We start from the raw sequence: 13657 nt of genomic DNA on the forward strand, positions 1-13657 counted from the left end.
ACTCTTTTCCTCTCCACCTATATAAAAACCCCTTTACTCATGTGGTATTTATTTGGTTTTTATAAAGTAGTTATTATATTTATTTACTGTGATCCAGTATGCAGAACCCCAAAGGTCTCAGCGGGTGTGAGAAGAATGGTTTATATATAAAATTATTATTATTATTGGACCACACGTGGAGGTCTTTGCTTAGTTTTTAAACAAGTTGTTACTCAGACAAACTTTCACTGGAGTCAAAAAGACACCACTGGTAAAAAAATAAAGGGTCAGATTCTTAGGTCTGCTCTGCCCTTTTTGCATCACCTAAGCAGCACAAAAGGAACATAGGCCACTGGTAACTCTGCTGTTGGGGATACCCTGGGCATAGCCAACTCCCCTGCCTCCCTCCACACAGCCCACAGAGCCCAAGGTTTTCAGGTGTTGCTTGAAAATGAGAAAGTGGATATTGAGATGGGTGTCCAGGGGTCTGGAGCTTCACACCCACAGGCCAACACGGAAAAAGCATCTCCATCTGAATGATGGTCAGACTCCTTAAAGGCAGGAGGGATCAGAGATACCTGTCAGGAACAAAGCTTAAGGTGGACGCCTGGAATGGAGCCATGCATCAGGAATGATGATGCTTCTAGGTGCAGATGGAAGTTAGAGATAAAAATGTTAAAAGTCATTGAGTTATGTTAGAACACAGGGGAAATCAAGACTGAGGTCTTCTATAGAGTCCCATTGTATTAAGAAGAAGGAATGGGTGAGCTACACCTTGAACAGACTTCAAGTGTGTCCAGATGAGAAGCAATGGTGGACTTTAACTACTTAGATAACTCTTACATTAATACAGTGAAACCAAGATCATCCAACATTTCCTTGAATTATTAAGGGGACAACTTAATATAGCTTAGTTTAGATCTGATCATGACCAACAGGAAAGAATTAGAGACCTGGAAATTGCATGTAATGTGGGAGCCAGAGACCTTGTAATGATACAGTGCACAGTATTAACAGGGGAAGGTGAAATCATCAGCATAACAATAATGGAGGTAAAAGGCAGATTTTAAAACCAACAGTTAAGGCCTGCTCCTGTAGGTCTTTTTGCAATGTGCTATGGGGACTACTTAGTTGTAGTGAGTGAGCAGAGGCTATGAGCAGGCACCATTCAGGTGAAGTTCTAGGTGCAATCCCCCGCACTGAGTGGAAGTAAGTCCCAAGACCCTTGAGTGTAACCATAAGGGTGCCCAAAAGTGTGTGTGTGTGTGTGTGTGTGTGTGTGTGCGCGCGCGCACATGCGTGCGGGCAGGGGAGGGCACAGAATATGCATATTTGAAGAGATATAAGCTTGCTGAAGTGTAAGCAAATGAGGCACTTAGCTATGTGTTTCCCTCTTTGGCCATAGGCTTCTTACCACGAGTAACAGTCATACTCTGATTTATTCAGGATCAGATTCCCCTGCACTCCTTGTTTTGCTCAACATTTTTTACTCTGCATTTGTAAGTGCACCACTTTGCATCTGTGGCATTCAGGACCAAGACCTTAGTAGGAGGTGTCTCCTGAGGAACGAAACTAAAGGACTCAGGGGAGCTGGAAGCTAGCAGAGCAGAGAAGGAAAAGCAAGGTAAAAGCAGGACAAATAAAAGACCACATAAAGAAAATGGAAAAAAACAGGCAATTGTGTCTTTGTATAAGAAGACATATCCTGCAAAAATCAACGGCACAAAATAAAGCACTGTTAGCAAAGGATGTAAAAAAGAGCAAGAAACTTTATAAATACATATACTAAGAAGCACGAAAACAAGTAAGGAAAGTATAGGTCCACAATTTATAAAGGCTGGAGAACAAATAAGAGAGAACAAGAATCAGGCTGGAATGCTTAATAACTGCTTTGCTTCACTCTTAAAAGGGACAGTAGTGACAGGACAGACAATGCAGTAGTAGGTAAGAGAGAAAGGGAGAGTTTCAAGGTAGAATCACAAGGGTTAGGTTAAAGACTATATAAACTGGACATATTCAAATCAGCAATGTCCAATGGAATTAAAGCTAGAGAGGTGAAAGAACTAGCATAAGGTGCATCTGGTCTACCTACAACAATCTTTGAGACCTAACAAAGAACAAACGAGTTCTCAAAAGAATGAACAAAAACTTGTTTTCAAAGGAGGATGGAAAGTTGATCAGTAAGTTGAGCTTCAATATTTGGTAAGTTACTAGAACAATTAATAATACAGTTAATTTGTGAGCACCCAGAGGAAACACAGATAATCAGAAAAATCATAGGTTACTGGCTGAATGAAATGCAATGGACACAGCATACCTCTACTTCAATAACTTATTTAACATCCTCCCATGTGATATTTAACTAGAGCAGGGGTTTTCAAACTGGGGGTCGGGACCCCGCAGAGGGTCGCAAGGTTATTACGTGGGGGGGTCGCAAGCTGTCAGCCTCTACCCCAAACCCCGCTTTGCATCCAGCATTTATAATGGTGTTAAATATATTTAAAAATGTTTTTAATGTATAAGGGGGGGGGGGGGTCGCACTCAGAGGCTTGCAGTGTGAAAGGGGTCACTAGTACAAAAGTTTGAGAACTACTGAACTAGAGAATGTGGCTGAAATAGAGAAATATGATAGATACACAATTGGCTAGAAAAACTGAACACAGAGGACCAAATACAGACAAATGCAAGTTTGCAACCTTGTAGATGCAGGTGCAACTCCCAGGAAAGTTTCTGGGTTAAATTCAGTGATGAAATAAACAGTGGTGTAAACTGCAAAGAAGAGGTAACATGCATTGATTTGGGATTCAGCGGAAGATATTCTGATTTAGTTTACACTGGTATAAAGCCAGCGTAACATCTTTGTAAACACTGTGCTTGAAGCTCCCTAGTGTTCAGAGCAGTGAGTGGAGTTAGGGTCACAGTCAGAAGTCACACCAAGGGCCAAGCCAGAGTCATTAATTTAGGAAGCAGGTGTGGTAGCAGGAACAGGGAACAAAGCAAAGCAGCAGGAACCAGGGACAAGGAGTAGGAACCCAGCAAGGAGGCCAGGACTTGGTCTCAGGGGGCCTGGACAGATACAGGCCTAAAACTAGCTGCTCAAACAAGTAGTGGGACAGGAACAAGAAATTTTATACCCAGTAGAGCCCAATCATCAGTCTGCTGCTAGCCAACTGACCTCACTGAGTTGGCGGTGGTAGCCTCTGCTGGTGGGGTATCAGCTACAGTTCCCTCATCTCACCTTGCAGTACTGTGGCACAGTGGGTCAGGCTGTTGCTTAGCAACCCTATAGGCCTGGGTTTGAGACCACAGGTGCCTGATTCTGCTCTCTCATGCTTGTGTAAAGCAGGAGTCTCCTAATTGAAGCCATGATGTTGCAACAGATTTCCAAGAGTATGGCCCAATTAGGGTAATTTGCATTACAGGGGTCAGATCCTTAGCAGGTGTAGGTTAATACAACCTCATTGAATTCAGTGGAGCCACTCCATTTTACACCTGTTGAGGCCCTGGCCCTATGGGAAAGAAGGGGCATGAAGCAGGAGGTAATGAGGTACAGCAGCCCCTCCCCCACTAACTAACTAACACTTGCCATGCTCGACACTTCTGCACCCAGCTCTGGCATAAGGAGACACAAATCCCCTTGACCTCAGAGCTACACCAGGAGCTGTGTTTGCTCCCTGTAAAACACCACATCTGTGTAAACTACACACATTATCAAATGCAAGTTTGGTGCCACTCACACACATTTTTTTGACCAGCTTACACCCAACATGTATATAACTCACCCCACCATTTATATTACTTCAGAATCTGACAGAGTTCATGTACCCATTTAATGGGTTGGTGTCAGGTTGAGAGGAGGTTCTGAGTGTGATCTAATAGGAGCAGAGACTGACTCAGGCTTATACTGGGCTTTCCATGGGCAGCTTATGTCTTTTCCAAGATCAGGAAAGCAACCTTCTTTAATCCCTATTTCCTTTGACAGGTTTCAGAGGGGTAGCCGTGTTAGTCTGTATCAGTAAAAACAATGAGGAGTCCTTGTGGCACCTTAGAGACTAACAAATTTATTTGGGCATAAGCTTTCGTGGGCTATAACCCACTTCATCAGATGAATAGAGTGGAAAATACAGTAAGCAGATATAAATATACAGCACATGAAAAGATAGGAGTTGCCTGACCAAGTGGGGGGTCAGTGCTAAGGAGGCTAATTCAATTCCCTGCAATAAACCCCGTTGCCAACTCTGTCCGCATATCTATTCAAGGGACACCATCATAGGATCTAATCACATCAGCCACACCATCAGGGGCTCGTTCACCGCACATCTACCAATGTGATATATGCCATCATGTGCCAGCAATGCCCCTCCGCCTTGTACGTTGGCCAAACCGGACGGTCTCCACGCAAAAGAATAAATGGACACAAATCTGACATCAAGAATTATAACGTTCAAAAACCAGTAGGAGAACACTTCAATCTCCCTGGACACTCAATAACAGACTTAAAAGTGGCAATTCTTCAACAACAAAAATTCAAAAACAGACTCCAATGAGAAACTGCAGAACTGGAATTAATTTGCAAACTGGACACCATCAAATTAGGCCTGAATAAAGACTGGGAGTGGATGGGTCACTACAAAAACTAATTTCCCTCTGCTGATACTCACACCTTCTTGTCAACTGTTTGAAATGGGCCACCTTGATTGCATTGGCCTCATTAGCACTACAAAAGTGATTTTCCCTCCCTTGGTATTCACCCCTTCTTGTCAACTGTTGAGAATAGTCCTCTCCACCTTAATTGAATTGGCTCGTTAGCATTGGCTCGTTAGCATTGACCCCCCCCACCCACACTTGGTAAGGCAACTCCCATCTTTTCATGTGCTGTGTATTTATACCTGCCTACTGTATTTTCCACTCCATGCATCTGATGAAGTGGGTTTTAGCCCCCAAAAGCTTATGCCCAAATAAATTTGTTAGTTTCTAAGGTGCCACAAGGACTCCTCATTGTTTTTGCTGATACAGACTAACATGGCTACCACTCTGACAGCTATTTTTAGCACCATAGCACAAGCCCTGCAAGCCTGAGTCTCTAGACCCAGGCTCTGGGACTTGCTACCAGGGGATTTACTTTTGCTATGTAGACATACCCTACATGTGTGACCCCATGAGATTCATATGAAAAGAAATATAAATTGGTTTACATAGGAAGGAACAGTGATGAGCACAAATACGGAACAAGAGAAAATGAATCTGTAGTCTGTTAACTCAAAGACTGAATCCCAGCTAGGAAGGTATACCCCAGGGACAGATCAACTCAATATGAATTAACAATGTGAGACTATTGAAAGAAAGGTAACTGCTCTCTTGGGATGTGTTAAAAGGAGTATTATGTGTCAAACATGCAAGGTAATTATTCTGCTCTGTTTGGCACTTGGTAGGCCTTAACTAGAACACTTCTTCCAGTTTAGAGCACCATGTTTCATAGAAGACAGACTAACTGGAGCCAGTTCAGAAGAGAGCAACAGACAGGATAAAAAGTTTGGAAAAATAAGTCCTGTATGGAAAGATTAAGAGAATGGGGCAAGGCAACCCCACTGAAGAGAACAGAAGGCTGAGGAGAGACAAGATAAATGTTTACTCACAGGTAAGCAATACTATCTGGCACTTACATAGCACCTTACATGCCAGGATTTCAAAACACTTGATAAATGTTAATTAAGTAAGCCTCACATCACCCCTGTGAGGCAAATTAGTATTATTGTACCCAATTTATATATGGGTAAATCAAAGCAGGGAGCGTTCAAATGATATGTCCAAGGTTACACAGAGTCAGTGAAAGTGCTAGGAATAGAACCAAGGAGACCTGACACCCAGCTACCCTTTTCTACTCGCTAGACCTGCAGGTCTCAAATTTTAGCAACGAGGACCCCCATTTTGATTTAAAAATTTTTGCGGCCCCCCCAAGCTCTCCCACTCCACCCCTTCCCCCAAGGCTCCACTCCCACCCCCACTCCACCCTGCTTCTTTCTGCCCCTTCCCCCAAGTGCACCACGTCCCTGCTCTTCCCCCTCCCTCCCAGCGCCTCCTGCAGCCCGGCATGCAGGAGGTGCTAGGAGGGAGGGGGGAGGACTTGAGGTAGGGAGGGGAAGGAGTTGATCAGTGGGGCCCGCAGACCCCCTGGAGTACCCTCGCGGATCCCCAGGGGTCTGCAGACCCCAGTTTGAAAAACACTGCACTAGACCATTCTTTTTCAAGGGATCAGTTATTCTCAATCAGCAAGAAGTAATGGCCAAGGCTGTCATAAGTGACTAACCTCAATTTCTGGGTGCTCAATGTGAGACACTTTAAAGGGGTCCGATTTTCAGAGGCTAGGGTCTCACCAAAAATTGAGGCTACCATAAATCAGCAACCAGTTTTGAAAATCTTGGCCCAGAAGCTTAGGACACAGTTGGAATTACAATTTAAATACCACCGAAAGCTCTATGGACCAGATTCTGGGTCTTTCTTCAGCCCCTTAGTATCACTCGGGCAGTACAAGGCTGTCAAGCTGGTGTAACTGACTTCTTGAGGATTCCCCCTGAAGAGGGGACATCCCAGAAAGGTGTAGAGCTGCTAACTGTTCTCCTGAAGCTGTTCTACGCTCTTCCAAAGTAGCCCTTAGCTGCCCCAGATTTGTGGGAATATAAAGAAGGCGAAATACCACCTTTTTTCCAACCCCAGACTCCTCGTCCATCATTGAGTGGATCTCTAGTGGGCCGGAAAACCTGGGCCTATAATTCTAAAAACAATTGTGCTAAGGAGCAAAACCGCCCTTGGCAATTTGTAATCATTATCATTATAGATAATCAGGGCTACACTAGACACTTGGAGCCAGATACTCTGCTGTTGTGAATCAGTAATTTCAATACACTAATTTACTCCAGCAGAGGATCTGACTGGTTTTAGTGAGGAGTAATTTTGTCACCATACACAGGGATGTACTAGATAAGTGACCATTAAAGATGTATTCCAAATGAATGATTTTAGCATTAAATCACAACTGCTTCCCTCATCCTTTAGATCATCCTCTTCCCATAAAGCATCACCTTGTAATTGCCGATATCTCATTATCAGCATCAGAATGACAACACCAGATTACCATTTTCACACATCAGCTCCAATCACAATTAGTGCTAATACCACCACCCTATTATCTCAGCTCCTGCCATTACCCACAATACCATCCCTGGGCAGAATTCTGATCACACTTTCACTATAGAGTAAATCAGGAACATCTCCACTATAGCCAATTGTGCAAAACTGGTGTGAGTGGAAAATCAGGCCAAATATGTCAACACCTCTAGCACATGGTACAGCTAACCTCACCACCATATTTACTATCAATAACACCATCTTGTTAGCATCAAGGGTGTCAGTGTCCTTAGTAGTACTCTAGGGCTGCAGGTGCACTTAGGAGAGTGGGTTACACTGGGACTTGGTACTTTTTTTTTTTTTTTTTTTTTTTTAATATCCTTCAGCAATCGTTAAGGAACAAAGCTGAGTCATGCTTTTGTGTGATGACTATTGAGGTCCCAATTGCTCACATAACATAATAAATCTTGCATGACTGTCTTGGGCATAGTAGGTGATTGGAACACCTTGGATGACTGTCACTGTTTTATTTTACATATGGTATTTTCTATATGAATCACTGTGTTGATCCTTGGGAAATTAAACACAAAAATAAACCGAGAAGTAAAAACAATCTAATACCTTAATCATAATGACATTTGCCGTTGCTCACTAATACCCTTCATTATCAGAATGATTGCTATCATCTTGTCATTTATATTATCATCTCTGCAGTGACATTTTATGTCACTACAACCAGCATCATCATATCACCAGTATCATTATATTTGCTAGCAACACTACCAGCTCACAGCTATTGAAATCACAATCACTACTAGCTTCTTCAGCGTATCCCTCAGTATCACAATCAGCACTGTGAGCTTCTATATGCTGTTTGATACTGTCATGGACTCAAGAGCACGACAGGCCTGATTGGAAGCATGCTCTCAAGGGTGTAACTCCACTGACTTCAGGAGAGTTACTCCTAATTAACACTGGTGTACATGAGATCTGAACTCCGTCCTATTAGTTTCCCAGACAATATGAGATGTAATAGGAGGAGAGAATAAGGATGAGATTTTCAACAACACTTAGTGTTGGCCTAACTCTGCTCCCATTTAAGTCACAGAGATTTTTACCCAAGTAACTGAATTTGGCCCAGTGAATACAGTCGGTTTAATTATGTTATTTTAAGCCTTTTTGTTAAAAAGCTGTCTCCGTCCCCCCTTTTAGAGTGGTAGCTGTGTTAGTCTGTATCAGTCTGCCCCCCTCTTCCTTCTCCTGTCACTTAGCTAGCAGTCAATCAATCATTCATTTTCAGGCACTGATGAATTGGCACAGCACTGAAATATGAAGTAATAAGCTCTGATTAAACAGAATGAATTTAACATCAGCACTGAGGGACATAATTATGAACGATTCAAGGCACTGATCTATGGGGTCACTTTTCCCTGGGGAAAGGTGACTATTTACAGCAACTGGCTCTATGCCACATCAGCTACCCACTTTCCTTTGGCATGGCAATGCCCCCTTTATTACTAGCCTCATCGGGAGCAATAACGGGTTTGAGCATTTTAAATAAATTAATAAACAAACAGCTCCCTAAAGTCAGAGTGCCCAAGTTCATCATCATCACCATCACCATCCATGTCACAATCACAGCCAAGATGCTCATCAGCAACTTTTGGCCCTGTCAGAAAACGTTCATTTCACTGCACTAGGAGAATTCCCCCTGACATGATGCCAGCTGTACAGTGCCATGAGACACGCGGAAGAAGGGGGAGTGGGGAAGCAGGGAGAAGTGAGCATGCTCTTTAACACCCTTGACACAAAATGCTCTTACCTCCCTCAGGATTTTGAAGGATTCCAGCACGGCTTTGTTGACGGTCCCCACTCCTTTTGCCTGCAGCTCATCCACCAACTGCTTAAAGTGCTAGCATGAAGTGAGAAACACATGGCAGATATGAGATGCGGACAGAAGGAAGGCAGAATTCTCAGGACAGGGGAGAGAAGGGTGACACAGGGCCAAAGAAACCCTGTATTTCAGGACACATGACTACTCTAGATGGCTGGGCAAGCTTCCACTATAGCGTCTACAGATGTGAAAGTCAATAGGCTACTCCAATAACAGTTCTATCACGGGGCACTCACGTTCACATATGTGCTATACTATAAGCTGCTGCACAGCACGTTCATAAATAACTGCCAGAAATAGCAGTGCCTCTCTTTGGAGATTTGTCCTTTGCTGAGGGTGAAACACAGGGGAGTTTGGTAAGAAATGTGGAGAGAAACATTCTGATAATGTTAACTGTGGACTATGAGGACAAGGTGAGTATGAGCCACCTCCACAAGATTGAGAGCGAGAGAAACAAGGGAGATATAATCAGAACTAAAAATACATCCCAGCCAGGAGGGAGGTGCATCTTACAGCAGTCAGATGCACAATGACCACCTTAGGGCTACAGCTGCTCATCACTCCCAGATTAGAAAAGCAGCTATCAGCAAAGCACACTGAAAAAGTGCCCTACGAAAGGGGGAACCTAGACTGCAGCGTTCATTGGTGACCAGACATTTACTGGGAAAGGGCTGAATTCCCACTTTTCTGAGGGCCAAGGATGTGGATGGAAGGTCTGAGCTTTTAGAAATGGCACACGGAGTGCTCTTGAGAGTTATGTGCTTTTGTTCCTTGTGATAGGACAGGAAAGATTGACTGGTATGCTCTGGCTAGTTTGTGCTGCTCCAGAGACACAAATCAGTTGTAAACTTGGTTTAACCAGCCAGCTTCACTGAGTTTACAGCCGCTTTGCATATCCAGCGAGATGCAGAGCAGATAGTGTGTCACCGTGAATCTGGCTCTAGGTCTCAGAAATAAAAATCCACATGTTTTTGGGACATCAGTTGCTTCCTGTCCTTGGAGTTTCCCACCAAAGCATCACAGTCCCACTAACTCAACTACAATAAGAGAGCTGTCCCAACAACACCTCTGAGTCTGGCACTCACCTCTCTGTTATCTCTGTCTGCTTGGACCAGGATGCCCTTGAAACAGGGTTCAACATAATGAACATAATCATTGTACTGAAAAGAGAGAAGTAAAAGAATAGGGTTAGCGATAAAAGGAATCTCTTGAAAGTAAGATTCGTAAGAGGACATTTATAGGGATAAAAACAGCATCTAAAAATTTTACAGTTACACTGTTTTATTTTGCTCTTTATTTAGAATTTTATTGTGCCAATTTTGTGCTCTAGACACATTACACTTTTTAAAATCCTGCCTTTTAAAATAATACATTAAATAAATTGTAGCATATTGGCAGATTAAATCCAGGCACACCCATAGGTGCAGGGTTAATGCTATTTTATTAACAGAGTTCCAGCAGTCTTCTCCACACTCTAGTATCTGTGCAAAAGACTAATTTACATTAGCACTTAAATTCTCAGATTACAATACACAAGGGGACATATATTATATACATCTCTTTAAAAAACTAACAAATAAAACCCTCCCAGCTTAGTATGATTTCCCTCTGTTCCTGAATCAACACTGCTCACTTCTCCATCTATCCATCCAGGTACTTATATGGCTCCCATCAATGGAATAGTTTAGCAACCGAAACAGATAACAATGAACTCTCACTTCCTTCCCTACCAGCAGGGGACAAGCTTAGGGATTTTGGTGTTGTGTTCCCATAAATCTATAAGAATGAGGGTATAATTATGGGAAATCCTGGGCAAAGAGCTGGGGTTTGTATTTAGCTCTGAAAGGGAAGAGGTTTGCAATCACTCTCTTTTTCTTTGGCATTGAGTTCCATAGTCTTGATCCTGTGCAAGTTCTGTCTTCTGTGGTCAGGAGCCACCCCTGTACTGGTCAACTGTCTTATTGTTCCAATGGTGTCACAGGAAGTCATGGTCACATAGAGGGAGAAATTCCATGGAAAACTTTGAAAATCAGGACCTTGACCTTTTCCTGGACTCTGTTCTATGGGAAGTCAGTGCAGAGACTGATGTATCATGGTAATCCCAGCCAGGACATAAACAAGTTAATATCACTACTCTTCAGAAAAGTGCTCTCTTTCTTGACCACAAGTAGTCAGGATTTTGCTTATACATCTCACGCGAAAGATAGCAGCTTCAGCAGCACAATGCCTCCTAGCACCAGGCTGGAGTGTTACTGACTCAGAGGGATGACAGCCATAAATCAAAATAGCACCATCACTTCCTGAAGCACCAAGTGTCCCCATCCCAGTACTGACTCCGTCCCTCTGAGTTTAGTCTGTGAAATAGGAAAGAGTCACTGACCAAGATGATATAGTTGCAGACTGAGTTCTTGTATCATTACTAAAGTTTTGTTTCAATAAGAAAAGGAATAAAATTAGGAAAAGGAACAAACAAGCTTTTAATGTCAATCACAGGGTGAATAAGGAATTAGCATCTACCCTGCTGGTCACTCAAAGTACTTGCAACTGACTTGTCATAACTGATTTGTTTTTGTTTCCCATTCCCATCGAACTCTAGAGCTAAGTGCTGTAGTGATATTACTGCTATCCCTGCATGGTTGGCTAGTGGAGCTGAAAGACAGGCATGATTGACAGGGTGAGTTGTTTTATATTTAGACTGGGATACACTTACTGCAATAATATTGACGAAATCATTTTCCCCCAAAGTGTCCAAAATGGTGATGATGGTGTATTTGGCAATGGTCATCAGCAGACCCTTCATGCTCCCACTGATGTCCACCACGATTATAATGTCCTTGGGCGAGGTGGCTGCCTGGATGTACCTTTATAGGATTGGGAGAGAAGAGAAGCTGGTACAACATAAGCACCGGGGAAGGCAGAATTCTGGGCATACCATTGGCCATATCAGGTCCTTGATTCTAGACCCACTATAACATGCATGTCTGGAGCAGCAGCCTGGCAGTGGCAGACTTGGGAATGTACCCTTTATCCCATGCTGGATGTACCACTCATATAAATATGACGAGGCTGTCCTGCTGTTTAACAGTAGTGCTCTGCTGGACCTGGGTTCTTGTTTACAGGACTGGCAAAGGCTGGGAGTGCTGCAGAGGTGATATGCTCAGACCTAGCTGACAGAGGGAACTTGATGTTATTTAACAGTGATCCCTGCTACTGAGGTGACTGATTCAGAGAGTGGAATTGATGGACTCTGAACAGTCCCATCCCATTGTTCTGCAGTCTCATAAAGTGGAGGGGATAAAGAAGGGTGTCACTGACAGTGATTCCGTATGAGATGTTAGACCCCAAGATGGAGGGAGGGGTGTTGGAAGGGGATGGACAACACTCTCTAATCCAGTATGCTACAATGTGATTGCTTAAACACTAGTTTATCACTAGCTTATCTCTTTCTCCCAGGAGCAGTGTGCAACAGAGGCTCTGATTAGACTCCCCACTGCAGACAGTGGACTGTGACGTCTGTGCACTCACCATTCAGGTCTCTGTAACCCACACTAGGAAGGGGAGGGGGAACAAAAATCAGGACAAGGGTCAATCAAAGTTCCAAAAGAAGAGGAGAAAAAGGGGGCGAGAGAGAAAGAAAGAGATGGTGGGGCCTAATCTCTCACCAGCCTCGATTCCTGCAGTCGAAGGAGATGACTCCATTCTCATCTGGCATCCACTTTATCCCTGAACAGAGCAGCAAAAGGAGGACTCAGTGGCTTAATCACTCAGAAAAACAGGCCTTGGCTCCCCACCCCTGCAGGCACCAGACCTTCAATTATGCTTAGCTCTGAGACCTCACTATTTTAGTTCACAAGGTCACGTGACCCCCACAACCAACAGCAGAGCTCCAACAGTTATAGCAGCAGGCACGCTGGATAAATACACACAAAGCTTTCCTAGCTTTAATTTCTGGCCTTCACACAGTCCCTTGAATGTGTTGATTAATTTTTTATGCAAAATGTCACTGGGCTGTGCCTGGTGCTCTCAGGAACGTTGAAAAATTGGGGAGGGAATGCATTTACTTTCATCTTTATACCATTTGTACACAGCTTTCTCCAATATCTGCAGTGCTGCTGACTCTATGAGGTGATTTTGGCTGAGGTTGAAGCCAGTTTGACGATGACGTGAGAAGCTCCATCTCTAGTGAATTTGAGGCCTCTGATTGGCTGCCTGCCCTATGTGCCTGCCTCCTGGGGCTGAGCAACCAACTAGAGTTGCTAAAGGAAGAGCTCTTCCCTCCTCCCCCTCTCATCAGCAGCCCAACCATTCTCATAAGAGGGGATTGGGAGCTAAACTCCCCCCCGTCAGCCTGGAAGTGGGAGAGAGGACACTGCTGCAGTCTCCACCCCGCAGGCCTGGGAGAGAGGATGAAGAATCCCACAAGGAGCAGAGCAGGGCTGGACCAGGGCAGAATTAATTGCTGGTCAGATGTAGGAGTGTAAGCTCCTGCCCCTTACCCAATACATATGGGAGAGTGGGCAACACTGATTCACACACACACACACACACACACACACACACACACACACACACACACACACACACACACACACACACACACACACACACACACACGTACGTGATGGGCAGGGGGAGTTCAAAACAATCAGAAGACAGACC

At 43.8% G+C, this 13657-nt stretch overlaps 1 protein-coding gene across 1 annotated transcript in view; it reads right to left on the reverse strand.

The window, feature by feature from the left end:
* Window positions 1-13657, reverse strand: part of CACNA2D4 (calcium voltage-gated channel auxiliary subunit alpha2delta 4) — a 158341-nt gene that overhangs the window by 120330 nt on the left and 24354 nt on the right. Inside the window, exons 7-10 of the mRNA XM_054016077.1 lie at window positions 12661-12721; window positions 11709-11859; window positions 10084-10158; window positions 8927-9016 (exon numbers count right to left, since the gene is read on the reverse strand). Of these exons, the coding sequence (XP_053872052.1) occupies window positions 8927-9016; window positions 10084-10158; window positions 11709-11859; window positions 12661-12721 (377 nt within the window). The remainder of the gene's footprint in view (window positions 1-8926; window positions 9017-10083; window positions 10159-11708; window positions 11860-12660; window positions 12722-13657) is intronic.

Source organism: Malaclemys terrapin, chromosome 1 (assembly GCF_027887155.1).
Source record: "Malaclemys terrapin pileata isolate rMalTer1 chromosome 1, rMalTer1.hap1, whole genome shotgun sequence".
Taxonomy (NCBI): Eukaryota; Metazoa; Chordata; order Testudines; family Emydidae; genus Malaclemys; species Malaclemys terrapin.